The following is a 27,073-nucleotide window of genomic DNA, read 5'->3' on the forward strand; positions in this document are numbered from 1 at the left end:
AAATTATTTAAGTCTCATTGGTAATCCTACAAGAGTTAAAATAAATTCTGGTGGCACATTTCTCCCCCATTTTAATTTCATAAATGTTGGTTATATACAAAGCATTGCATTGAGCACTTAAAGAGCAGGAATCAGGAATAAGCATAATAAAGAATACGTTCAGTTGTCTGAGCAACAGTACAGAGATCAATGACAACTAAAGAAGAAAGTCCTCCAGCTTGTAACTGTGAGAAAGAAAAAAAAAATGTATTGTAAACCCCTAATTCTACACTTTTTTATTCATCACACTTACTGAAAAACACATTTAAGGAAAAGCAGACTGGAGTTAATATAAAGCCCTACTGAGCGAATATAAAATATTGACTCCTAATGACAACAAATATCGGAAAGTTAAAGGCCTGCTCAAGTACAGATCCACTCCTTACATGCTGTAGGATATTAAAACTCACATGTGCTATTCACAGGTGAGCTTGACTCATTCAGAAATGATGATTACAGAGGCAGTATCACTATTTGATTGTTTGAAGAGGTCCACAAGTAGCAACAAGACTACAAGTCTACAGCCATGCTAACTGCTGTGTGAGGCTGCTCTTAGACACTTTGAGCTAAATGCTAATGTCAGCATGCTAACATGCTCACAATGACAATGTTTACATGCTGATGTTTAGCAGGTATGATGTTTACCATGTTCACCATAGTTTAGCATGTTAGCATGCTAACATTAGCTAACACAACGTGTAGCAGAGGCTGATGTCATTCATTCAAGTCATTCATTGGTCATAAACAAAAGTGTGGGACAAATTGAAATTTTGACCTGATGATGGTGCTACATTAAAAGGAAAGTGATAACAATTCATCCTCAGGAAGACATGAGTGTATGTACAAAAATTTCAGGGCCAACCGTCCAGTAGTTGTTGAGATATTTCACTCAAAACCACAAATGTGAACAACATGGTGGCGCTAGAGGACAAATCAGGAGGTCACCAAAGTCACTAGGCTTCATCCTCTGGGAACCATGAATGTCTGTACTAAACTAAATGGCAATCCATCCAATAGTTGTTAAGATATTTCAATCTGGACCAAAGTGGTGGACCAACAGACCAACATTGCCATCCCTAGAGCTGCTAGCGTGGTCAAAAATACCACTTTCATCTCTGGTAGTTTAATTAATATTCTAAAATAAATGTAGAAAGTGAGTGAGCATTAAGTGTGAATAAATGTACCAACACTTAAACAAAACAAATGTGTCAAGGTGTTACAAGAAAGTGAACATTTCTCACCGCCTCCCGTACAGAGCCGGCTCACTTCACGGTTGTGGGAAAAAAACAACAGCAAAAAAAAGTAACATTCACTTCTCGTACTAACTTATCTCACTGTCACAGCAATCATGAGGAATTTAGTGGGCCATAGTTTATGTGCAAATGCAGTTAACATTTCTAATGAATAAACGTAATCAGTTTGTTGTTTCACTATCACACAGGTAAAAGTTGCCTTAATACATACAGTAGCTTTTGTCGATAAATCAGGTGTTTTCATGTGCTGAGTCAGTATATCAGACGCATTGTCCCGAGCACAACTGAGAAAACACCGAACCACAAGTGGATCACACTCGACTGAGCTGCACTCGCCTTGGACCTGTACACAACTCTGCCGTCCAGAGGCTGCGTAGGTCTGAAGATGTCAGTCATGGGCTGTCCCGTCCAGAATCGACACTGCTGAGCTATTGCATCCAGCTGGAGTGGAGAGGAGGTGAAGGGACGTTTATACAGGGAAATCTATTAAGAAAAGTTTTATTTTGCATTGGGATATAACATCTCTTAAGTTATGTAGAAGTAATTTAATGAATCATTTAAAGGGCTTCAAAAGGCCAGCCTGTATCTATATTCTATGTCAAACGTCAGTTTGAAGATTCAAGATGGTGCAGTTTAATGGCTTCCTGGTTGAGGAAATACAACCAGAATTAGTTTGTTACCAGTGTGCTGACCCAGAGCCTTCAATCTATAGTAGCTCACCTGTCGACTGCTGATGGACAGGGTCCTGTGAAACATCGTCCAGGCAACTGCCTGTTCACATCCTGGAGTGGTCATGGAGCCCACATAGCGATAGTAACTGTGGAGCTCCTTCGCTGATGGGATGATGTCACTGAGTCGAAAGTTTGGGATAACTGTGCTGCTGCCTTAACACAGAAACAAGGGAGGGGAAATGTTTGGAAGCAAAGTTAAGGCTAAGGCTAACGGCCCTAATACTATAAAAATGTTCATTATGTCATACTTTTGTGTTCTTCACATTTAAGTAACCAAGCTCATACCATTGTTTTGTACTCGGCCCAAAGCAGTTATTACTGTGTCCAAATGAGGATGATCGTCTGTTGTTTCCTGAGAGGAAGACACCATCAACATAATGGCACGAGCCTAAATAGTCTTTAATTGAAATTTGAAGATGAATACATCTTAAGGTATTACCTCAAACAGGAAGGCAAGCAGAGCTATCCCCGCCATATCATGTTCTGCCTCTGCCAGGGAGCCGTACGGCTCCTTGATGTGAACTATATGCAGCTGGAAACCAGAACACAGCTAAATGAGTTGTAGTATATGTATAGTATGGAGTGCATGCTGACCCCTTTGTTAACAAACAATATTTTTGAAAAACAAGACTTTTGTTTCCATAGCAACAAATGATATGTTGGCGCCTTTGTGACGTACCTCCATGGGGAACCTCTCTCCGTCAATGGTGTGCTCTGATCCTGGTCTCCCATTGCCTCCCCAGTGGAAGTGAAACTGGGCGGCTCTGTAGTGACCAGGCAGGGCTCCTCCGGTCAGTCGGACTGACTGCGGCAGAACAAAGTGAGCTGTAGGGAAGAGAGAGAGAGTCTCTTAATACAGATGTATATTAACAAACCAGAGGTGTTCAACATCTGGCAAAAAAAATGTATCTGTAGGGGAAGAGAACAATAAAGTGGGCTCTGCATTACCAGAGTGTCCTTTGTTTTCCACTGTAATGTTGATAGTGTTGGTGTGACCGATAAAGTCGAAGGGCGGCAGGGCGCTGTTCACGTGCACTTTGCTGGTGACAATGTTAATTGGTGATTGCCGTAATCCTCCACAGCTGGGAAACTGAACTGCCCAGTGGTTAGGGTCTAAACAACACAAACAGCAACAGCAACAACATCGTCACTTGTTCTTCTTACAAGCAGGCTTGTGATGGATATGTCAAGTGTGTTCTTTCCATTCATGGATTTGTCTCTTAAAAAGTTTCTCTCCACCAGGTCTTACCTCTGCATGTGTCATCACAGGAGTACTGGCTCTGGTAACACCACTGAGCTGGAGAGAAAGCACAGTCCTCAGTTCAGACACAGTATATTTGTACAATATACCTCGTACAAGACGGCTTTCTCCAGTTAATAAATAAGTATTAATTCTTCTTACTTTCACGCTCTATTTACCACAGTGGGTTTTTTTTTCTCAGTCAGCAATCTTACTAGCTGATCTGCTAATGTGTTTGTGCTCTGCAGCTTGAGAAATCAGAGCGGGTAAAACACACACACACACAGACATGCATAAGCCAAGATAATTATTAATTCTCACATTACTAATCCCATCCTTCAGTTGCCCTTCTTGTGCTCATCAGTTAAATATACATTCTCTGATAGCGCTTATATAAACAAAACATGACACACAATGGTCAGCAATGACAAATTAATGATGTATTACAGTCACAGGACTCTGTGACCTCCTGAGCCGCTGTTACATGCAGTCACAGTGCTGAGCTCGACGCAGTTCAACTGGAGGTTACACAAACACTGGAAAGGATGATGGGACGAGGCATTTTCCACACGAGACCACTTTTTATATGTAGGGTTAAAAAGAAACCACAAAGACTGCTTTAATTTAACTAGCTAGAGAGCTATTGTAGTGACAATAGGCTAAATACACAAAAATGTTATCCATTATCTATAACATGTTCTTTTGTGGGGATTTCTTTCAATTATTATTATTTCAAAATGCCACAAAAAGCGTGTTCTCATTTGCAAAACAGCAAATGCACAAACAACAAAATCACATCCTGGTGTCTAAAAGGACAACAACAAGCAAAATGAAAAACAACCTTCTACACATCAAATCACAAGTTGTAGTCATTTAATGACGATAAACAAAACTGAGACTAGAAGTAAACACTGCATTTCTGTCCTGTTTTTCATGTCATGTCATTTACATCTGACCACATCACACCTATTGTAAAATCCTCCCTGGTCAGACATCTTAGATAGAAATACTTATAAATGTACAAAAAATGTCTCACTTTTATTGAGGAATGGAGAACATTGATTTTCTTAGATTTGTTTGGTAAAACTCCTAAGCTACATTTCCTATTTTCTGTGCTACAATTTTCAGGGCAAACAGCAGGTAACTCACCCGGCGTGTCCCTTTACGTGTGACTTCAAAGGTTTTATATGTTTACATATTTTCAAACAGTTGAAACAACAGAAATACGTTTCTCTTTGGGAACAAGACTGAGAATATTGTGAGCAGAAGACTCTGAAAGACTCTGCAGACCATGCTTTCTGTGTAATGTAACTACAATCATCAAAAGTTGAATGGATTTTGAAATTTTCATCACTGAAGATGGCAGAAGTGCGTCAGATCGTTGGAGAAAAACTGTTAACAACAAATGTTTGTATAATATAAGCCTCTTGGTACATAACATTAGGAGCATTAGGAATAGATTTTTCCTTGTTTCTCACAATTAGCATTCAAAAAGCCAATGCCATTAGCCAATCAGATGTTGATTTGCACTGTTAAAATAGACACAGGCCTGCATATGATAAAGATGACAGCTGTGATCATAATGCCTGTTAAATCAATGATCACAGTGGAAGCTAAAATGCCATTTTTGACTTATATGACATTTAAAATATAAATGGAGAGACTTCACTTGTAATAAGGCGTCCAATTAGTTCAAGTAAAAGCCATTGTCCTTTATTGATTCCAGTTATTGCATCTAAACCAAACACAGTGAGTTGTAGTTAAAGGGATACAGACAGAGTTTTAGTCTTTCAGACAAGCGAGTTGTTGTGTGGTTGTGATTGCACTGATTGTGTTCAGTGTGAAGTGACTCGCTGGCTCAGAAAACCTTTATCCAACTCCTTAACTGCCTCTGCGCCGCTGCGTTAAACGCGTCCATCCAACAGGTGCTGATGAAGTCATTTAGTCTTGTGCTGTGGTCGTGTATTGTGTTGCTGATGTGAATGAAACTCCAGTGTCTGACTCCGCGGTGGGAATGAAAGGCACTATAGAGAACCATTTAGCTAATATAGGAACACAGATTAACCCCGCTGCCTCCCACAATGCCGTTCTTTGAAAGGGGACAACAGTTCTCACCAACTGAGAACAATGCACAGGTGGAGGTTGGCTTTGCTCCACCTGGCTCAAACACCTGTGCCAAACTGAGCAGTACAGAAAAGTCAAACTTAAGACAATCCACTGTAAGTGCAGCATTTTTCATTTCTAAAATTCATTTTCTTTTCCTTTCCTTTCCTTTTTGATTACATGACAAACCAGCATCAAAGACAAATTAATTGCTTGAATCAGCGGTTCCCAACCTCTTTAGCCTTTAAAGAGACACAATGTAAGTTTTGACAGAAGAAATAACATATTCTCCCTCTTACAAACAATCATTTGAACTCATGAGAAATAGAAAACACTGTCGCTCAATTCAGTTTACTGCTACAGCATTATGTGGTCTGGTATGACCAGTAGCTTGTGTTGGCTAATGTTAGCTGATATTAGCAAACTTTAGATCCATATTGCTGTGAAACTGTGAGTCAGTTTGCTGACTTCATGACTCTTCTCATGTGACTCTTGTGAATTGTGACCAAATGACTTTAAAACGTCTACTTGAAACTTTAAAGAAAGATTAACCGATTAATTGATAGACAGAAAATGAATCAGCAACTATTTTGATTAATCTTTTAAGTACGTTTAAGTTTAAGTAAGTACAATAATAAATTAGGAGAACTGGAAGCTTTTGCTTGTCTTACATTATAAAAAATTAAATGTTTTGGGGTTTTGGACCAGACATTTGTCACGTTGAGCTCTAAATTTCTTTCTCTGGCATTCAAAGGTATTTTTTAAAAATTTCAGATGTTTTATGGACCAAAGGTTAATCGATTTATTGAGATAATAATCAGCAGATTATTAATTAGTAATGAAAATAATTGTTAGTTGCAGCCCTACTTGAAACACATCATCACTGATTGTATGTGTCTACCGGTTGTGACCAGTGACCAAAAACTAATGTTGTCCTTGTTTTGTTTGAATTGTCCCGAGGGAAGAAAAAGTAGCCAGTAATTTACATGGAAAGAGAAAATTCAGTAAGAATATGCACCTTTGTGTTGCAGAGATGTTCTTCCTGCTTTTCAACCATTAATTATCTTGTGATCCCTCTCTTACCCCAGGAGTATTACTGCCTTTAATTAAGTTCTCTAGCTGTAAAAGTTTTTTGAAGTAACTGTAATTTATCTTAACGAAATACTGCAATATTTTCAGCTCCAACATAATACTTTTAATGTTCATCTGAAATAATAATTTGTCAAGTTATTTAAAATTAAATTAAAAGAATTTGTGGGCAAGGTGTAAACTAGGCCAAACTGAACCCAAGCATACATAGCTTTTTGTATGCAGTTTTAAGTACTAGTACTGTAAGTTTGTGTGTGTGTGTGTGTGTGTGTGTGTGTGTACGTGTGTGTATGTGTATGTGTCCTACCTGTGCACTGAGAGAGGAGAGATAGCAGAGTCAGGAGGTAGACAGAAAAATCCATGATCAGCACAGAGACCAGACGAGATCCTGACAGACTAATTTCAGCTGCCTTCACATACTGACTCTGAGCTGCATTTGAAGGTGGGAGGGAGACGGTCATGAGTGTGACAAAAGGTGTGTGTATGTGTGTGTGTGTGTGTGTGTGTGTACAACAAAGAGAGAGTTGTCAGGTGTCTGAACGAGGAAAGTCAGACACCTGGTGACAAATTCTCAGATACTGTGGTGTTATTTCCAGTTAGTTTCCTTTGTGTTGAACCTAAATAGAAGCAGCCTTTGCCTCCTTCATCAGACTAAAAGCTGTGTCACAGTCCCACACATGCAAGTTCAAACCAGGTTTTGAATGTTTAGTGCATTCACAATGGAAAGATTACTTACTTACTAAATCAAAAGGGAACTCCACTTTTACACATCAAAGTCTCCGTTTCTGTGGCTCCAAATGAAGCTGTGTGAAGTCTGATAAATTGCCTCATGTGATGTCACTTGAGTCAGCGTTGGTTGGTGCTGAAGACTACAAGTTTGAAAATGGAAAAGATCTGGAGGTGTGGAGTTGGAAATAAGTGAGTTTACCAGACCTCTGTAGCTCTCTGCTCATCTCTGCTTGATACCAACTGCTCGAGGCTACATTAGGAAAAGGTGTAACGAATAACATTAACTGCGTTATGTGAGTCAGTTTCACGGCCCAGGAAATACAATTATCAAATCATTAACTGATACATGTAGAAATATATTTATTTGAATATTAATCTAATATAGAAATACATGCACATGTATTCACCTATTAGTTACAAGTCCTTAAAACTTGAGGTATGATGAAAAAAAACAAAAAAACATTTAGCAATTATTTTTGTTTAAAAATTAAGGTTGCTTAAATTTGTTACAGGCATCTGGTGTTTTGGGAAAATGATACAAACAGGCTACAGTCACCTAAAAGAGGACTCTGACAGCGGTCAGGCCCACACTGAAAAAATAACAAACTAACACTGGACAGAAATGATGAAGTACCTTCAAGCAGAACGTCAAGTTAATGGCTGATCCGTCATTGAAATGAAATGGACACAAAACAAACTGAAGGTAACTCCTACACAATAAAAACTGTTTCATTAAGAATATGCAGGTTAGTTAAATTTTACTAAAACAAATTTAGTTCCTTAGTCTTCATATCACAGTAAAATGAAAAAAAAAACAACTGACATCATACTGAATGTCGTATGGTAGCTTTACACATTTGGTTACTTCATTGCAAAATCACAGCATTATATTGTATATCATAGCATAAAGTGTATTTAATCGAAAGGGTTAAAAAATTACCTTCATGAAAATAAGATGCTTTCTACATGAGCTACATGAAACTTCGGACACCGTTATTGAAATGTAAAATGGATTAAGGCAACACTGAGAACATTCCCTGATGTTGATCTGATTTATACAGAAACTTGTTGATGAAATGGGAGGACGTTCATGCTGCTCTTCTCTCTGGTCCTCAGAGTCAAGGACATTACAGACTTGTTGTCTGGGAAGCTGCGGGATGTCTTCAAAGGAGATAATTCTGAAATAAAATATATCCTTCAGTTAATCACTTCTCTTTAATCTCTCTCTTCCTCTGAATTCACACTGCTTGCAAAATGATTGACAAGCATCTCAAAGGTAAACTGTGACGTTTCTGCCCAGTGGTGGTGCTGTAGAGCTGTGTATTAATACAAACAGGACAGGGACCCACCCTGTGTCGTGCTCAAGTGCAGAGGTGCATTTCTGCCAGCTGTAGGAAATGGTTATGCATATTTTTGGTGGTGGAAACGTGCCACAAAAGGGGACAATGTACCAGTAAAAGAGGAGAAGGCAAGGTGGTGTAAACAAAAATTACAAGGTTAGTTTCACAGTTTCAAAATGCTCCCAAACGATTAAAATAAGTTTTGTTAATGTATTGTGAGGTAAAAAGTGCATTCTACCTTTAAGGATATGTACATTTTTGTTTACAGGCTGCAAAAAATAGGCCACACCTACATTTTATGCAGTAATTGGCTGCTTGTCATCTTTCTTGTTTACCTTCAATAAACAACAATTTCCTGGGTTTTGTAATCAGTGTTGGTTGATTAGGAAGGGAGGGCTGTCCTTCCCATGTTTTTATGGATTCATAAATTATACAGTGGTAATGTAAAAGTAGTAATACCACGTTGTGAAAATACTCCACTAAAAGTAAAAGCCCTGCATTCAAAACCTTAAGTAAAAGTATGTAAGTATTATCCTCAAAATGTGTTATCAGTAAAGTATCAAAAGTAAAAGTACTCATTCTGCAGGAAAACAGCTCTGTTTTCAGCTTTGTGACGATGCGTTTTCCAGCTAATCCAAGGAAGGTTTTAAATGGTTAATTTAGTTGAAGAAGTAGGAAAATTATCTCAATCAATAAAGGAACACCTCATTCTTCAGTTTATCAGAAAAAAATCTAATTAAAAATCACCATATTTGGAGATACATGGTTTTCACTGGACAGGAAGGGTATGACATACTGAAATCTATCAGACAAATGTAGTGGAGTAAAAACAACAATATTTGCCTCTGACATGTAGTGGAGTAGAAATATTAAGTAGCATAAAATGGAAATACTCAAAAAAAAAGTACCTCAAATTTGTCTTAAGTACGGTACTTGAGTAAATATACTTGGGTACAGGCCACCACTGAAATTAAACCAGGAGCACTTAGAATCTGCAAAATGGACAAGTAGTTGATTACTGGCATTCAAAGCTTTCCAGTTATCTCAAAACTGATGCTTGGTTTTTCTTCCAGCTTTGCTTCCCCATGACACACAATGCAAACATGCTTTTGTCTGTTCGGCACTTTGTAGTGGTGCTTCTCTCCTCCTCTGTGACTCACCTGCAGCACAACAGCAGCCACCACAGCCAGGACGGCTAAGAGCACCATCCGCCCAATCCAGCCCAGGTTTACGGTCTTCAGGATGAAGAAGCGTGCCCAGCCCAGCTTCTTGGGTGTGTGAGGCGGGTACCGCATGCTGTTCACCCCCTCCATATTCAGTTGTTTGATGAGACAACTACGCAGGTGGCTCAGCTGGTCAAAGCTGAACTTGCCGTGGTAGCAACCCATACCACTGTTTCCTGTATGTGATAACACAGGGAGATGGTTTGACATATTGGCCTCTAGTTTGATGGCTTTAAATCAACGCAATCAGCAAATAACGCTGAGCACAGTCTCACTCAGGTAATAAAAAAATGTTAATTACTGCTGTATCAACCTTAAAACAGACAAGAAGTCAAGTGAAAGAACGATCAAATCTGGTTTCTTGTATTACAGAGGTTACTCAGGCTCATTTGACTGTCAACTCTAAAATCTCTAATGTCAGGATTGTCTTGAACACACCAACAAGGAAGAGGTTTCAAAACAGTTGGATTAACACATGATGGTAACACTGAACACTGACAAATAACAAAACTATAAAACATATGTTCACTGTGATGGATTCATTATCTCCAGCAAGTTCAAGTCTTTGCAAGATTTTCATATAAAATTGAAATAAATGAAAACCAGTACCAGATGTCTGAAAGGTGTGAAATCGGTCTAAAGTTAAGCATTCTTTAAGACATGGTTTATCAGTGAAGCACTGTATACATGTATTTATTGGGCTTTAACACTGTGCACAGGGAACCTTCAAACCTTTATTCAACCTGGTATGTTTGTGCCCTAATGGGACAGTTTATTTTTGCCATAATGTCACACTCGAGGGCACCCTATGCCACTCTGCAAGGCCTACATAATCCTTTGCTATGTTCCCAGTTACTCATTTGAACACCTGCCCCTTTAAAGAGTAGTAGCAGAAGTAGTAGAAAGTAGTACTGAGTGAGTGAAGAGGTGAGTTCACCAAAGAGTGAATAAGCCACAGAGAGAGTTAAGTGAACTCTTGTTTGAAGTACAATTTCTGAAAGAATCGCCGCTGTGTGTACTCACCCACTCCTCCGAAAGGAAGAGAGCTGACGGAAAAGTGCACAAGACAGTCGTTGGCCAGCAGTCCTCCGCTGGAGGTCTCGTCTGTCATTCTCTTTACCACCTTCAGAGAGAAGATTCACGTTATGCCCATGAGTCTGAATCTACATACTGTACATGTAGAGGCCTGCATCTGTTAACTACTCTGCTGTGTAGTTAACAGCAGTTAGATACCTTGTTATCTGGCGTGAAGACGTACAGAGCCAGGGGCTTTTCTCCCTTATTGATAAACTTGATGGCTTCATCCAGGCCGCTGACCGTCAAGATAGGAAGCAGAGGTCCAAATATCTCCTCCTGCATCACCTTCGCCTCTGGCTTCACGTCACGCAGAACTGTGGGAGCTAAAAACAACACAGAAACACTATTTATCACATGCATGTTTTTATAGTTTGTCAATTTGTGTAATTGCCTGTATGAAAACCACAAAAAAGCTCCCACTAAACTCTACTCAGGTAGTCCTGATTGATTTTTATGTGACGAGTTTGTGGCTGTCAGAAGGATTACCTATGTAGCAGTCTGACTCATCATTATCTCCTCCTACAGCGATGGTGCTGTCTACCAACATGGTCATTATCCTCTTGAAGTGGCGCTGGTTGATGATGCGTCCATAGTCAGGGCAGGACTTTGGGTTGTCTGTGTAAAACTCCTGCCAGAGGAAACAATCTCATAACTACACAAATAATCTTGTAAATCTATGTGGGATTCTTCTTTTGTTTCTCCAGTTTTTTGAATCAGAATCTGATTCTGATTCTGATTCTGAAACAAGAAGTCAAGAGTATTGGAGAGTGGTTGCATAAACCACCGCCAGAATCTCCCCAGTTGTGCTTATTAGGAGACAGGTCTCTCCTACCACCTGTTTTTTAAGTTTACAATGGAATAAATGGATCATGACTTCTCCTTAGTGTGTTTTCAGGTCTTCAGTACCTTAATGGACTTCTTGACTTCTTCGATGACCCGGTCCTGGATGCTGGGCTCACAAAGGATGTAGTCTGGGGCGATGCAAGTCTGACCACAGTTAGTGTATTTTCCCCAGGCGACACGCCTACAAAGTCAAGGAAGTGTTAACAGGTGGGTCTCAGGAAGGAACAGCTACAGTACAATAGAGACTGGATTGTGTGTTAAAGAAATAAATTGAGAAAAAACATTAATCCAAACCACATTCAGTCGTTGTTCTGACCTGCAGGCTATGCTTATGTCGCAGTTCTTGTCAATGTAGCAGGGGCTCTTGCCGCCCAGCTCCAGGGTGACAGGTGTCAGGTGTTTGGCAGCAGCCTCCATGATCACTTTGCCCACCACGCTGTTGCCGGTGTAGAAGATGTGGTCAAACCTCTGGCGCAGCAGCTCCTGGGTCTCTGGCACTCCTCCGGTTACTACAGGGTACAGCTCCTACAGACACACAGGGTAGAAACACACATTCAGTTTGTGTAGTTACTGAAGCAACGTGTTACATGTCTTTGTAGCACAGAGGCAGTTTTAGTTAAGTCTTGTGATATGCATTTTATTACAATTTTGTTTGGTTATTTTTTGGTTTTGTAGATAACCTGCATAGAGATGAAAATGAAACTGGTTGCTGTTTATTTGGACATTAAAAGAGCCAATTAAACACGTTACCTGTTATGAACCTTTGTATGCAAGGTTTGCCTGATATACTGTGTCAGTACACATGGAGCCAGCAGAAAAAAGCAAATGTAATGTGGACTACACGGCCCTAAATCTGTGTTTTTGTTGAGAGAAGAACTAATCCTGTTTGAGAAAGTGTAAATGTCAAGAATGTTAATCTTTCTGGAACTGAAGGCTGCCGTTATTATCCTCATTTGGTGAGCGGGGAGGGTTAAAATGTTCAACCCTGCAAAGACTTTTTTTGCCTGTTCAGTGTCAGTTATGTATCTGCTTAAGAAACAACAGTATTCTTACATTTCATGAACAATAACAATGTCTTGTTTCACTTCCATGAATCCTCAGATACGTATCATGTGGATGTTATGAGACCCATTCTTACTTTGTCGATGTAAAGTGGCAGCAGGTCCTCCATGACCTTTGCAGTGTGAACACAGACCTCAGAGGGTTTGACCACAGCAGCATTACCTGGACAGGTAAATGACAAGAGCAGCAGATTTTACAAGAGAGAAAGACATGGTTCATGAAGTACAAAACTATTATATACATATCTTTGATTCTGTTTGTCCAGTTTCCAGTGAGTCAGCACAAATCTAACATGAAATGTGCTTCTGTTCATGGCAGTAGTGTGGTCTCATAGGGAGTAGTAGGCATGCTCTACATTCACCATTTGTATATCTATAAATAATAGTGTGCAAAAAAACTAATTATTAATGGAAAAGCTTAGTCTTTTATGATACTTTTGTGATATTTTAGTGTTGCTAATGACAAATATGGGGGAAACATCTGGACAAGTCTTGCAACTGTCGGAAATCATGTGTGTAAAATGAAAGCCTAAAATTGGCCTTCAATAAAGGTGTCATGTGTCGCTTCAGCCTCCATCCTAAAGTTCAGTTTTTCATGCATTAGCTGTTACATAATCTGTTTTGTCATGCAGACTAATATATATAATTGAATAACATAATTGTAATCACATTCTCCCATTGGTATACAACTTCCTGTTATCACGTGACCTCTGTCTTTATGTCATGTGATGACACCTGCGCAAGTTCCATTTACCGAAAAAAGCTTTGAAATAAAGTTGACTGCTAGTAAGTGAGCCTTGAGTTCAGAATATTTGGTAACACTTAAAAGTAAAACTCTTAAAAGTCTCGTTTATTTCTCCTTTCCTCTAAAATTACCAGTTGTCACTCACTTGTTTCCCATAGTCTTGTTTTCTTCCACTATACCTTCATTTAAACCTGCAATAACTTTGACCACTTGGTGGCAGCGGAAACTAGCTGTGAACGCATTGACACATCATCACCTTTTAAGTTGATATGGTGAACTTGTTAGCAAACAGTTTCTTATTTACACATCTAGCACCATTAGCATTCAGCTGGAGTCATGTTACATGGCCACCTGATGAATATCTAAAGTCTAATATTCACCCTCTTTTAGCTCTGCTTTTGGTCCCTACCAACACCCGAGGGAAACATCTGGCTCTTTAGCTGTTAAATGCTCCACTATGTTCACCAGCTAGATACATGTAGTGTATATACGAGGGTTCTTTTTCTATGGGGGCATATGTATTGCCTACTTATTGCAGCGGATTACGTCAGTTGTTTATGGCTATCTGCTTTGCTGAGATCTATCAGTTTAGTTTTGCTGAAATTACAGCATTTTACTTGAAAATGAATTGTCAATTCATAACATATCAGACAACATTTCCATACTTTGCTATTTCAGACTGTCTGATAAGGAAGTGCTACTTGTGAAGAAAAAATTAACTTGTGCACTCACAGTGCCTCTTTGTCCTGTTGTTGATTGGTTATCAAACAAATGCTACAACTGGCCAACATTATCAGAAGTTACATTCTGCTTTTCTCTGCTCTCAACTCTCATAAACCTTTTCACCATGCCACCTGAATAAACTCAGGTAGTGTTTTATTCATTCAAATAAATTGATTTTGCTTCACTGCTTTCAGGACCTGGTTTATACAGCAAGTGTCTATATTTAAAATCATTACATTTGCTAAATCTAAATACTTTTGTCTGGTGAAGGTGTGGACAGCTGCCTTTGACCTACACTTTGAGTTTGATTTCAGCCAACAAATCAAGAGAAAAGACTTGTGACCCTGTGACTTGTGATATGACTGTTGGTGTAAGATCTGATAATACTGGAGCAAAGGATAAAGTCCTTGTTGTGCAAACACTTACTGCATGGGCTGCAGCCTGACGGGACTCATTTAAGTCCTCCAGCAATGTGTTTGAGTTTAAACAGGTTTTATCTAAATGCAAATGAGATGTCTACCTGTAGCAGCTCTCCTAGCACTAATATGTAAAACTATCACTGAGGAAAAGTAATAAACAAAAGATGTAAATACTGCAGTGTCATGCTAAACAGTCACAAACAAACACTCCACCATGAGGTTTGCATCACAGAGTGATCAGACCCGAGCCAAAACACTTGATTTAGAGCCTCTATACAAGCGCAGGGTGGCCATTTAAGGGCTGCTTTTGAGACAGGAATGAATTATTCATGAGTTCACTCATTATCTTGGAGCTGAGTGATTCACTCAGATTAAGCTTGTCTTTTGAGCCATCGGTGATAGGGGCAACGCACAGAGTTGAGGCATGTATGTTCACACGTGCAAGCACACCAAAATGCACGCATAAGGATACAAAAAATACACGATCGCCTGCATGTGACAATTGACACACATGGGACACTCATTAATTCTGAATCTATTGCCAATCTGGAAGTACAGAGTGCACCAGAGTGGCCTTTGACCATCACAAGCTGACAGAGCGAAAATAATGTTTGGTAATGCCTGGTTAAAAAAGGAACTGGAGAGGTTACGATCACGAGACAAGGAAACTGAACATGACTGAACAATAAAAGAATAAGAAATAAGTAAATATACACACTGCCTCCAAAAATGAGACAGAGTTGTAGTGGTTTCTGCATGTTTGTTAACTGATTAACAGATATGAGCTTTATGGTGCTTCTAAGCATGTGCGTGATATTGCGCACAGCAAACTCTTTTACATCTTCCAGACATTCTACATTGTGACAACTTATGTTGTTTTGTGTAATATTGAAAATTGCTTGTGTGGACTGTAAATAACCCACTTTATGTTTTAGCCCTAGAAAAAAGATAGCCCAGTTAATATTTTAGTTGCTTTTATTACATATTCTTGCCTGTGTAAGCACATATTGTCTTACTTCCTGTTTGGTGTAAAAGGGCTTTTATTTTGAAAATGTACAGGAAGTTCCGCCAAGGCAAAATTAAGGCACTTCGAGTGAAAAGTTTGATGTATTAGCACCCCCCCGAAGAGGCACAAGGTTAGTGTCTGTTATAATATGGTGATATTCAAAGGTTGTTTGTGTTTTGAATTAATTTTGAACTGTAATAAGTCTTCTTAACCGTTTGTTTATTTAACTTAGTGTTAGCTTAATGTGTGCTAGGTTGTAATAATCTAAAAACGTATGGAAAGGTGACTGACATGCTGTATTTGTTGTTTTGTGTTCTGTAACCAGCTCTTACAGTGGTTTTTGAGATTTGTTATAAATTGGAAATCATCAGTCAAGTGTCAGACCATCTTTCGGTGGGATTTGCTACATGGACAAGTCTTGCATCAATGTTTCAAAACTGAACCAGTGGCGTCTGAGATATTGTGCAGGTAGATCCCACCCCAAAGTTCATCACAGGGGGATATGTGAATGCTGACCTCGTTATATATCACACACATGTAGATGCACACACCGCCCTTTCACCCAGCCCAGCCCCCCCCCCCCCCCCCCCCACACACACACACACACACACATACATACACAACATGCTACAGTACCAGCGGCGATGGCCCCAATGAGCGGCTGGATGGTGACAGCCCAGGGGTAGTTCCAGGCCCCGATTATAAGCACCACTCCCAGCGGCTCTGGCTTAATGTAGACTGTGTCCGAGAGGGTCAGCAGGTTCTTTTCCACGGGCCGAGGGGCCGCCCACTCCTTCAGCTTCCGGATGGCCAGGCTGATCTCTCCCTCCAGACCCAGAGTCTCGTACAGCTGGGTCCCCACCTCGCTCTGGGGATGTAGACAATGACATTGGACTTGTTTGTAGCTGATGCTCTTTTTTGGTCTTTTTTCGCTGTGTTTTCTTGCAAACCCAAATTTCTGAGCTTGACTCCACCTGGTGTTCCAAATTAATGTTACTGTCACCTTTAATCCCTTCCTTTGTGGAGATCTTAATATGTTTTATAATCTACCTTCTACTTCATTAATATTTGCATCTTTAACTTGTTTCGTTTGTGATTTACTTTTGGGGTGTCTGTGATACTTCTGACTTCTTCAGCTTTTTTATCAACTATTTGTTCATATGATTCAGTTTTCTAGTTATTTAGTTCATATTTTCTATTATATAATGTTAGACATTGAATGCCAGTCTTTGTCTTGATAAAGATTGGTGAACTGTGTAAACACCAGGGACAATAGTGGAAATAATAAAATTAACTTGTTAAACTAAGAAATCCAAAGGTCTGAACCAACAGACTCAGAACTGACTCTTATTAGTTTTATTCCCAGCCTTTGTTTTGTCCGAGAACAGACGCAGACTGTCAAGCTTGTTTGAGACCTGGTATCGGTATTAAATTAGGGCCACGAGGCCCTCACTACTCACCTTATTGAGATCTTTCTTAATGGCATCTGAAATCTCTTTATGCCTTTCAGTGAATAACTTCTGTAGGTTCTTCAGCTGGTAGATCCGGTACTCTAAACATCTGGACCTGCCTGTTTCAAAGGCTTTCCTGGCACGAGCCACTGCCTGCTGCTCCCGGGACATCCTGGGGAAAAAAAGATAAAAAAGACTGATTTTGATTTCTTGTGTGAAAGTATTCTTTTGTAGTACACTGTGTACTACAGCTGTTTAATTGTCATGTGATTGGCTACAGGCCACATACTTCAGTTTTGGTTCACTTCCAAAGAATTACACCAGTGTTACACCAGTCTGGTATGAATATATTAGTAATTCTTGTTTTGAGGAACTCATCCAGCTGGTTACAGATAGTGACATTTCCAACAAACCAGGTCAAAAAACAGTGTGGCTCCACTCTCCGCCTGCCTGACTGACCCCTCAGGTTACCCCACCCCTCCCCCCTCAAGGGAGCATCAATTAAGCAATTAAAGGTGCGTAGTTACTTGAAAGCACCAAACAGTTACCCACTTTCAAACATTACAAATATCACATAAATGACATTTTCATCCACTTTAAATAATCCACAAACAATTTAAATGGGTTAATAATTACATTATTGCACATATGAACTGAAAATACCTGTAAAGAGTCTTTCTAATTCCTTCTAAATCAATTAACTTAAATTACTGTAGTTTTACTGTTTTTAAATGAACTTAAGTTATCACTTACTTTTTTTTTTTAACCTATATCAATAAATTGCATTTAGGCTCCTCCAGTCACTTTGGGCTCTGGGTAATTGCGATGGGATTTCTCACTATTTTCTTTCTAAGTTATACAAACCAAACAATCAATCGATAAATGGAGAAAACAATGAGCAGATTAATCCATAATGAAAATAATCAGTAGTTGCAGTCCGATACAAAACAGTTACAAATGAGCTCCACCTACAACAGTAAAATCCTGATGTTATTAATACATGAGTAATAATAATCTAATGATATAACATATAAAAGTATTGCAGTCACAGGGGCCATTTTTCTGCATTGAGTACTTTTACTTTTGATACTTTGAGTACATTTTCCTGATTATACTTACACACTTTTAAGTAACATTTTCAATGTTGTTATGGTATTTTTACATTGTGGTTGTGATCTGTATACTTACTCCACTAAATCCAAATGTACATTACTGTTTCATAAAAGCAGTTAAACCACCGGACGCAGTGTTTGAAGCGAACCGGTTCATCTAAGCTTAGTAAACTTTCTTTATTGATCTGGCAACGGTGATGCAGTTTAAATGACCCCCCGCCCTACGGCAGCCTGTTTGTTGTCTGCGGTGTTTATAGAAAACCGTGAATGTGTTGAAATAGGAAACCTCCATGAAATATTTGTCTACAGGGTCAGAGTAGAAGGCGCAGTTATGAATGAGACACGACCGTTGCACAGTGACCGTTTACACACAGGTACAACAAACCGAATGATGTCCGGTAGATCCTAGGCTAACTTACTTAACGGTATGCTTGGTAGCAGACGATTATATACATTTGTAAATGAACCTTAACTATTCTAGTTTTCACACAATGTCTTCCTAATCTGTCACACGGGTGGATTGTTATTCTTATAACAAACAGGGCTGTTTTTCTTTACAAATATTGTTTAGCAGTTCGTTTCTCGACCTTTCCACAATTGCACACGTTGATTTTCCTTCGTTCCTACCTGATTTATTTCGGTTGTGGTTAATGTCTTGAGATTCCCCTCGGTGTGAACGGTGAGACAGCGATGCTGAGTAATGATAGCGGCAGAGAAACACGGCTCTTCCTCCCTGTTAGGTCACACCCCCGCAGGGGCAGGACCAAATTGCCAACAGATTAGCTTGTAGCCACTGCTAGCATCGTGGCTACGTAGATGCCAATTGTTTGCCAGTTGGTCCACCACTTTTTGTCCAGCATGAAATATCTCCCCATCCGTGGCGTAGGCAGAATCGATTTTGGGTTTGCCAATACAAAAGTGGGTGGGCCATCTTTTCCCTGAAAAATGTAAGAAAAGTTAGAAGAAGAAAAAAGAACAGACGTAGACTACATGAAACACAAGCGACCAGTTTACTTTGCAACGTTCTGCATCACAAAGGCAACAACAGTAAAACACTGCCTATCCAACCGAGCAGCAGTGTGTAAACGCCGCACACAACAGTACAGACAAAAAGTGTCTTTTAAGCTACATGCAGGCGCATTGGCTCCACAGCCACTGTTAGTTATATTTTGTTGCAGAAAGTGGCAACTAAACATGCATCCAGACACAGTGTTAGTGTCAGAAATCGCACATGCGACATATCCCTCGTGCATTCATTATAGCCTACAGCCACTGTGGATTCAGTACCGGTCAGTTCATGAAAAAACACAAAGCAGCAGAATTTAAAGAAAGCTGCGTCCTTACACTCTATTCCATCAAGTAAACGATATCATTTCAATGAGAAGCACCTTGATTTTCCATTCTTGACTGTGCAGGGAAATACATACACATTTGGCAGTGAATGTGTTGTTGTTTTTTCACTTTATTAAATGCTGCGATCTCACCGCGGCAGAAACGATGAGAGACGCTGTGCGCATTTACGCACCAGGTACAGCAGCTTAACTTCATTGATTATTTAAAGGTCCGGACACGCTGACAGGATCGGTCAGGATCTAATGTTGATTAATGTTCTGTGTTCTACACATCCAAACGGTCTTACACACACAGTCCAGGTTCATACAGGGACATTTTTATGGAGTAAAGCAGCCGTCCTCCTGATAAATCCTGAGCTCCACCAGAGCTGTCTTAAAAAATATTAAAAATATATCCTGTCAGTATAGTTTTTAGAAGACCGGAGATAATTCTTGCCGGCATGTGTCAACGGGGTCCGTGAGATGATATAATGAAATTATGTTTACAGTTTATAATACACACTGTTTTTAACATGTACATATCATACATCACTGTCATAATAATATAAATCACTTTATAGACATACTAAACATAACCACCCACTTCATATATATCTATTCAATATTTATTTCTTTGCACTATTTGTATTGTTTACAATTTACAGAAATACTTGCCTTGTATATAGACATTGTATGTTTTTGGTCATTTTTGATTTTTATATATATTCATATGCACCTATTTTTTCCCACTTATCTGTATGTATGTATGTTCCTTGAATTTGTACATTTGTAAATTACAGTTGTTTTTTAGTTTTAGCAGCTTTTTTATGACAGTCTTTATTGTTTTTATTTATTATATCTTGATTTTCTACTCATGTCTCTATTGCACTATCCTGTATGCTGCTGGATGCAATGCAAATTTCCCCACTGAGGGATTCATAAAGGATTATCTTATTTTATCTTATATAATAGGTCTATGTTTATTTTTACCTTTCTTTGTTCAGCTTAGTTGTCCTTGTTTTTAGCTGTATGTCTATTTCTATCGTCCTTCAAATTGTTCTTGGAACTGTGTGTAAATAGGCTACACTGAGAGCAACTTAAAACCAGAGTCAAATTCCTTGTATATGTACACGTACAAAGTACTTGGCCAATAAAATTCTGATTCTGAAATACTTGCAAAACCAATGTCATTCCAAATGTTAGTGTGCTAACACGCTGAAATAAGATGGTGAAGTTTAACATGGCAAACATTATACCTTATTAAGCATTTCAGCACATTAGCATTGTCATTGAGCATGTTAGCCCTTTGACATGAGCAATTAGCTAAAAGCACTGCTGTGCCCAGGTACACCTTCACAGGGTCGCTTGCATGGCTGCAGACTCTTGGTCTAGTTTTGTTGTGTGTGTCACATATCTGTGCCACGTTTGGAGGCAAAGGCTGCTAGACATAAACTAAACCGGTGCACCAGAAGGTTAAACTGTGACCTGCAGCCAGAAGCAGGAGGTCTCATCCTGTTAGACTGTGGTTCCATATAGCAAAAGGGTTTCCAAACTGGACCTGGACGGACCACACTGCATGATTACCCAACAAACCCTAAAAAGTTTCTCAGGGACTTGTTTCAGTTATGTAGGTATTATACAGGTAATGTGCAGGATAATGGGTTGTCCTGCCGGACTTAAACTGACAAACATCAGCAAGGAAAGAACTAAAAGAAGAATTACAAGTACAAGGTTTTAAGAACCATTTTTGGGGCTACATAAGACAGTTATATATAACCTTTTTATGTATTCAGATATCAGAAATTGACATGGTCCTATTGCAGAATAGTTTACTTACAATTAAAAAAATATGTAAAAGTCATATCTAAGTAATTATATCATAATATATTAGCAGCTATTTACTTAAAAGAGTAGTAATAATAACATCATAATCAGTAATTATATAATCTACTCTATTTATTCAATTCTCTGTTGTGGAAGTATCCCTCTTTTATCAAATGCCAGCAGTCACACATAAGCTTTAAATCTCAGCACCATGTGATACCCTCTGACATAATGATCCAGTCTGATTTTCCTGGAAATCCTGGAATTATATTCTTGTTCAGGAATGATATCCCGTCATCCACCCGGCCTGGTCCAAGTCCCTTTGAAGCAATGCTAAAATCCAAAATAAAACAAGTCAAGGGGAGTTTTTTTTATGTTTATATTTATAGAGACAAGACATAGAGTCGACCTCTGCCATATACCACGGCATACAGTATATAGCCTATGATAGTTTGCAGCACATGTGTGCAGATGGGCCTCCATGCAAATACACACAGCTCAACAGGAAAATATAAACATAACACCAAACACACAGTATGCACATCTCATTCTTGAGAATTACATTACTGATTAGAAACAAGTTGATCTGAGTCAGATCTCTTTGAGTTTTCAGTCTGGTCAAACTTTCTGTGAATAAAAAGTAGACTCCCTCCAGGCTTTAAATGTCATTGTATTTATAAAGCCTTTGCTTAAATAATATCAAACTTAATGTAAAATGTTTATTTCAACCATCTTAATACATCGCAAGTTTATGCAATGGACTGTACTGGATTCAGTCTTCAGCGTTTTGAATGAGACAGCATTATATTTGAATGTACAGAAAGCTGACAGTGACAACTTTTCACAAAGAGTCACCCAGACGTCTGACGTTTTGTGCAATGAATACATTGGATTGAACAACAAATGACTCAGCCTAAAACCACAATTCTCTTCATGGGCTTTCTGCTCTGCAGTCCAGCTGAAGTCACACTGACCTGCGAGATCAGTAGCAGTACTGCTGACAGAATGTTTCAGTTTCTTGTCCTCAACATTCCTCCTGAGCCGTAATATATTTATTTTGTAACTATAGCTGCACTAAATCGCGTCTCCTGCTTTCCTTTCCTTCCCTACAGAGTCTGACGTTCTTTTATCCACAGCCGAGCTGGAATCACACTCAGCTTCTATTTCTCAGATCCAGAAAGGCTTTTACAGCGCGGGACACGGGGCGAGGAGTAACCCCCTCACCTCAGCCATGCAGCACATGGATTAGGCCCAAAAATCTCTCAGGTTGACAGGAAATGTGGATGGAGTTTCCACATCAAACAGCGGGCTGAGGAATGGTGTTTGTGTATTGTGAGGGAAGGAGCGAGGACGTAGGTGAGGGAGAGGAGGGCACAGCGTCATTCACACCTGAGTGTCAATCCTGATTTCTTAAGAGTTGAGTGTGGACACAGAAGACCAGCGTTTCTCTGTGTGCACACCTGAGTTTGTGAGGTATAATCTGAAGCATTCAGACACAGAGAAGAGGACAGTTTGTGTATTGTGAGGTTTTTTTATGGACAGGTCAGGAATACAGTTGAACGAGGAACGAGTGTGAGTAGAAAAGGAGAAATGTCTGAAACTGGTCATTTTGTCTATTTGTAATTTAAGCATTTGAGTAATAGAGTTAATAATCTCATTCAAATTCAACTAAAAAAGTATTTTAAAACAACAAATAATTACTCTAATTTGGCAAAGAAATGCATATTAACCCATAGGCAAACAGTGGGCTATTTGTTGCGTTTCACCACCATTGGACACATAAATACATGGGTGACTAACTATAGGAAAAAACAACATAAAGTCTCTTAAAGGTGTTCAGCCAGCATGAGCCTCCAGAAATTTTTCAGTGCTCCTTGGCATAGATTCTCCAAATCTCAGAGCTCTGTGGGAGGGATGGACATCATTCTTTCAAAAGATATTCCCTCATTTCATATTGTGATGATGGTGGAGGAGAGCGTTATTTAACACGTTGCTCCAAAATCTCCCATAGGTGAGACTGTAAAAGCCATAGCATAAGATTCATAGAGCATCTGCATTTGTTATATTTCTCCATCATTTTATTTGTTTTTATCTTCTTTCATATGTCACCCATTTGTACATTCAGCTTTGCCACACTGTACCTGTGTAGCTTGTGCAGGACTATCATATTCTTATAATACCGGGCTGCACAGTCAATCACTATTCAAATACAATATGCACATTAAACAAACATTTTATGTTTTTACGCCATAGCTAAAGTAATGTTTCATAGCCTGTTTTCATATTGCAGGAGCTTTCTGGAAGGTTGAGCCTCATTTATTTCTTTATGTATTTATTAATATTCACTGAATGAATATTTATGTAAAAGGCAGGCTAGTGAGGAGAATGTCTTATTCATATTTGAAATTATTTCGAATTTTATCTACTTGGAAGGTAAATAAAACAAATGTTTACAATAGAATGTTTATAAAGTAAATCAAACATGTAAGTCAGCCTATGATGTCACATTTACAATTTGGGAAAAAATTAATGACATACCAAAATTACATTTTGACTTCCATCAGTCATAGATAGATAGATAGATAGATAGATAGATAGATAGATAGATAGATAGATAGATAGATAGATAGATAGATAGACGGTCTAATGCTGCCACCTAGTGGCTTCTTTTCATCCCCCACTCTCCTTGTGCCTCAATAAGCAACAAATTCTGTAGATTATTGACTTTATACACGCCTTTAGAATAAACTAGGTCACCTAAATAAGCATACAACAATAATCACAAATAATACATTACAATCTCTAAAAAATACCAAACGCTACAGAGGTGAGTACTCACTCAGGTTTGAGGCTGGGGAAGAGTCATATAAACTGTAAGATATTGCCTCCATGTTTCTGTTTGACAAAATAAAGCTCTTCAGTGTCCGGGGACACAGAAATCACAGGTGTCAATTGGCTCTGGCAGCATGTGACCCGGTTTCGACAGGCCATCTACTTTTGGAATCGATATATTGTCTTAATGTAAGTCATGTGACGGCCAGCAGTAGTTTGGGTTATGATCTTAATGGTCCATTGTTCATGGGAGTAGGAGTCAATGTGGACTACTTCACTGTTCCTTTGAGCCAGTCATCAAGGTTAATGTCTCATCTTCAGTGAGCTCCTGGCTCTTCGCTATATGGCTCCGAAATAATTTCTTACATCACGTGCTCTCCGTAGGAATACCTGACAAGAGAGAATCTCTATTGACAAAATCTATGACATTTCATTATAGTTATTTGAAACAACCTTTAAAGCAAAACACCACTTGGACACATTTCAGTGCAATACATGTTTAAGCCTGTCTTAGTTTGTATCTCTCTGAGCCTGCCTTATGTTTGGAAATTTAAATTCAAGTGGCCCATACACTGTGAGTCTGGCACTAGCCTGGGAACTGGCTGTGCATTGGACTGTGCGTTATCCGGTGTTTTGATGTCTCGATCGGTGGAAACGCAACCGACCAGGAAGGAGAAAAAGTAGCCCGATTTGTCACCTCGACACATTATAGCTGACTGAAGCCTCACACTCCGGCAGCTTCTTCAATACACTTCCACTATCCACACACCAGGAGGCAGCGAGCTGTGGAGGAGAGGATGTGCCACAGACTGAAGTGTGAGTGTTGCTTTACCTGCCATGTTATGTGTAACCGAGTCCAAATGTAGCCTATTCTTTCAGTTTTTAGAATGATTATACAGAGCAATACAAAGAAATATTTATATTTCATCCAGACCCCGTGCGTCTAGAACTAAACATATACTTATAAATTGCACAAACATGTTGTAATTTAGCATTCTACCATTTACCCACTGGTGTGAGCTGTTTTAGAAAAGTTTTTAGGCAACAAATTATTTTAGATGCAGGGAGTTACCAGAAGTCCTCGGTGTTGTGTGTGACCTGACACATCCTGCAGGATAGGAAAAAGCTAAACGGGCACATTAATGGGTCATCGGGGATCAAACAGACACCTATTAGCCGGACAGCCGTTAATAGGTGTGTAACACATCAAAGGCACGCGTTTGTAAGGCAATATCCACTGAGATGTGCAAGAGGGTGGGATCGGGGGGGGGGGGGGTCGTTTTGTGTCTGTCAAGCAAAGTATAAAACCCTCAGGAATCCTGCATGTTCGCCAGTGTCGAGGAGAGACTTGAGGAAACATACTCTCTTTTGCTCAGCGTGTGAACTTAATAGTGGAGAATGGCTTTCGGTTTGGATTTTAATGTTTCTGAGATGAACACGTTTTACTCGGGACACCACTGGTCCTCTTCATGTCTGGATATGAACAACAACAACGATTACGCACGGGACTCCAGCAGAGGTGAGTGACTGAATACCTTTATTTTTGTAAAGACTTGCTCCAAACGGTGTCACGGACACAATAACAAAGCATGCTCTCTTTATTTATTTTGCTTAAATGTCTGTAAAGTTAAGTTTAAAGCTTTTAGTCTAGTCCACCATCTTTTCTACACCATTTCTGTATTTGTGGGTTTAATTCTAATGTAGAGGTCAGGGAAGTTGCTGTAACACTTTGTCCTCTCCCTGCAGTGCATCATGAAGCTCCCCACAGGACGCGCTCGGACACCCAGCGCCGCCGGAAGCGCACGACTTTCAGCAAGGCGCAGCTCAGCGAGCTGGAGAGGGCCTTCTCTGTCACACAGTACCCGGACATTAAAATGAAGGAGTCTCTTGCCTCCATAACTGGGCTACCGGAGTCTAAAATCCAGGTATGACACGTGCTTCATAGACTTCCCGTGCATACCTGTGTGTCCCTGCAGTGTTCCTTAAAAAGTAACCACAGTTCATTCTTTTCAACAGGTCTGGTTTCAAAATCGACGCGCACGCCATTTCAAGAGCAAGAAGCCAACCAGAGAGGCCCCCAAACCCTCCGCAGACCACCCTCATCCGCAGTTCTCCTACACTCCAACTCCCAGTCCCCCATTCCCCCACTTGGCTCATTCTTTCCCACATACTCCCAGCCTACCGTCCCCCCCAGGCTACCCTGCTCCGAGTTTACCTCAGTCCACCAGGCTCTCAACCATCCTGGGGAGTCAGGCCATGTCTCTGCCCCCACCCACATCTCCTGTCGCCGCCGACCAAGCATCCTGCTCCCCGCTAGGACCGGGTCTCTCAGGAGTTCCCCAAGAAGACCATTACTTCCAAACCCCAGACTTTACTGATTACTGCCATGGTGTGTTTCCGCACAGTGGGCTCAGTGAATGGGATTTGACTGAGGACTTTGAGACTTTCCTCGGTGATGCACAGGGATCCCAGCCTGTGGGTAGCCGCTGCGCTGTAGTCGAACATCCTGCACCCAAGGAGAGTAACCAGAGTCTGGACTTCTCCAGCACTGACGAGTCCATGGGCGACCTGTCCGATCTGTGCTTTCAGGACCTGGGCAACTTCAATCTGTCGGATTTGGACATTTCTGCAGCAATGATTGATTATCTCTTGGGTTGACTGACAAAATAAGATGGGCAACTTGTTTGGAAGAAAGTTACATATTTAAGACCACATTGTAAATAGGCTTAGTAGGCTATAATAGAGTATTTATGGTGAAATTACGCTGAAGAAAGGGCATGTGAGTAAATTGTATAGAACTATTCAGATATGGCCTAGTTATTTAATTATTGTAGAATATTACATGGGCATTACGAATAAAACAAATTTTATTTTATATTCTATCGTTGTGTGAGTTTCGTTC

At 39.7% G+C, this 27,073-nt stretch overlaps 2 protein-coding genes across 2 annotated transcripts; both read right to left on the bottom strand.

Moving 5' to 3' along the window:
* Positions 1-1,544: 1,544 nt before the first annotated feature.
* On the bottom strand, positions 1,545-6,916 carry ca4c (carbonic anhydrase IV c). The gene is made up of 8 exons (XM_070918099.1): positions 6,763-6,916; positions 3,273-3,320; positions 2,972-3,136; positions 2,703-2,848; positions 2,463-2,555; positions 2,309-2,375; positions 2,013-2,176; positions 1,545-1,733 (listed from the first exon to the last, which is right to left on the bottom strand). The coding sequence occupies exons 1-8, from the start codon at positions 6,914-6,916 to the stop codon at positions 1,545-1,547; spliced, it is 1,026 nt and encodes a 341-aa protein (XP_070774200.1).
* A 665-nt stretch (positions 6,917-7,581) lies between these two features.
* On the bottom strand, positions 7,582-18,854 carry aldh3a2b (aldehyde dehydrogenase 3 family, member A2b). The gene is made up of 11 exons (XM_070917133.1): positions 18,812-18,854; positions 17,082-17,244; positions 16,258-16,489; positions 12,806-12,891; positions 11,984-12,192; positions 11,731-11,848; positions 11,311-11,452; positions 10,981-11,147; positions 10,771-10,870; positions 9,685-9,923; positions 7,582-8,362 (listed from the first exon to the last, which is right to left on the bottom strand). The coding sequence occupies exons 2-11, from the start codon at positions 17,241-17,243 to the stop codon at positions 8,348-8,350; spliced, it is 1,470 nt and encodes a 489-aa protein (XP_070773234.1). The 5' UTR covers position 17,244; positions 18,812-18,854; the 3' UTR covers positions 7,582-8,347.
* Positions 18,855-27,073: the final 8,219 nt, after the last annotated feature.

Source organism: Enoplosus armatus, chromosome 13 (assembly GCF_043641665.1).
Source record: "Enoplosus armatus isolate fEnoArm2 chromosome 13, fEnoArm2.hap1, whole genome shotgun sequence".
In the NCBI taxonomy this organism is placed as follows: domain Eukaryota; kingdom Metazoa; phylum Chordata; class Actinopteri; order Centrarchiformes; family Enoplosidae; genus Enoplosus; species Enoplosus armatus.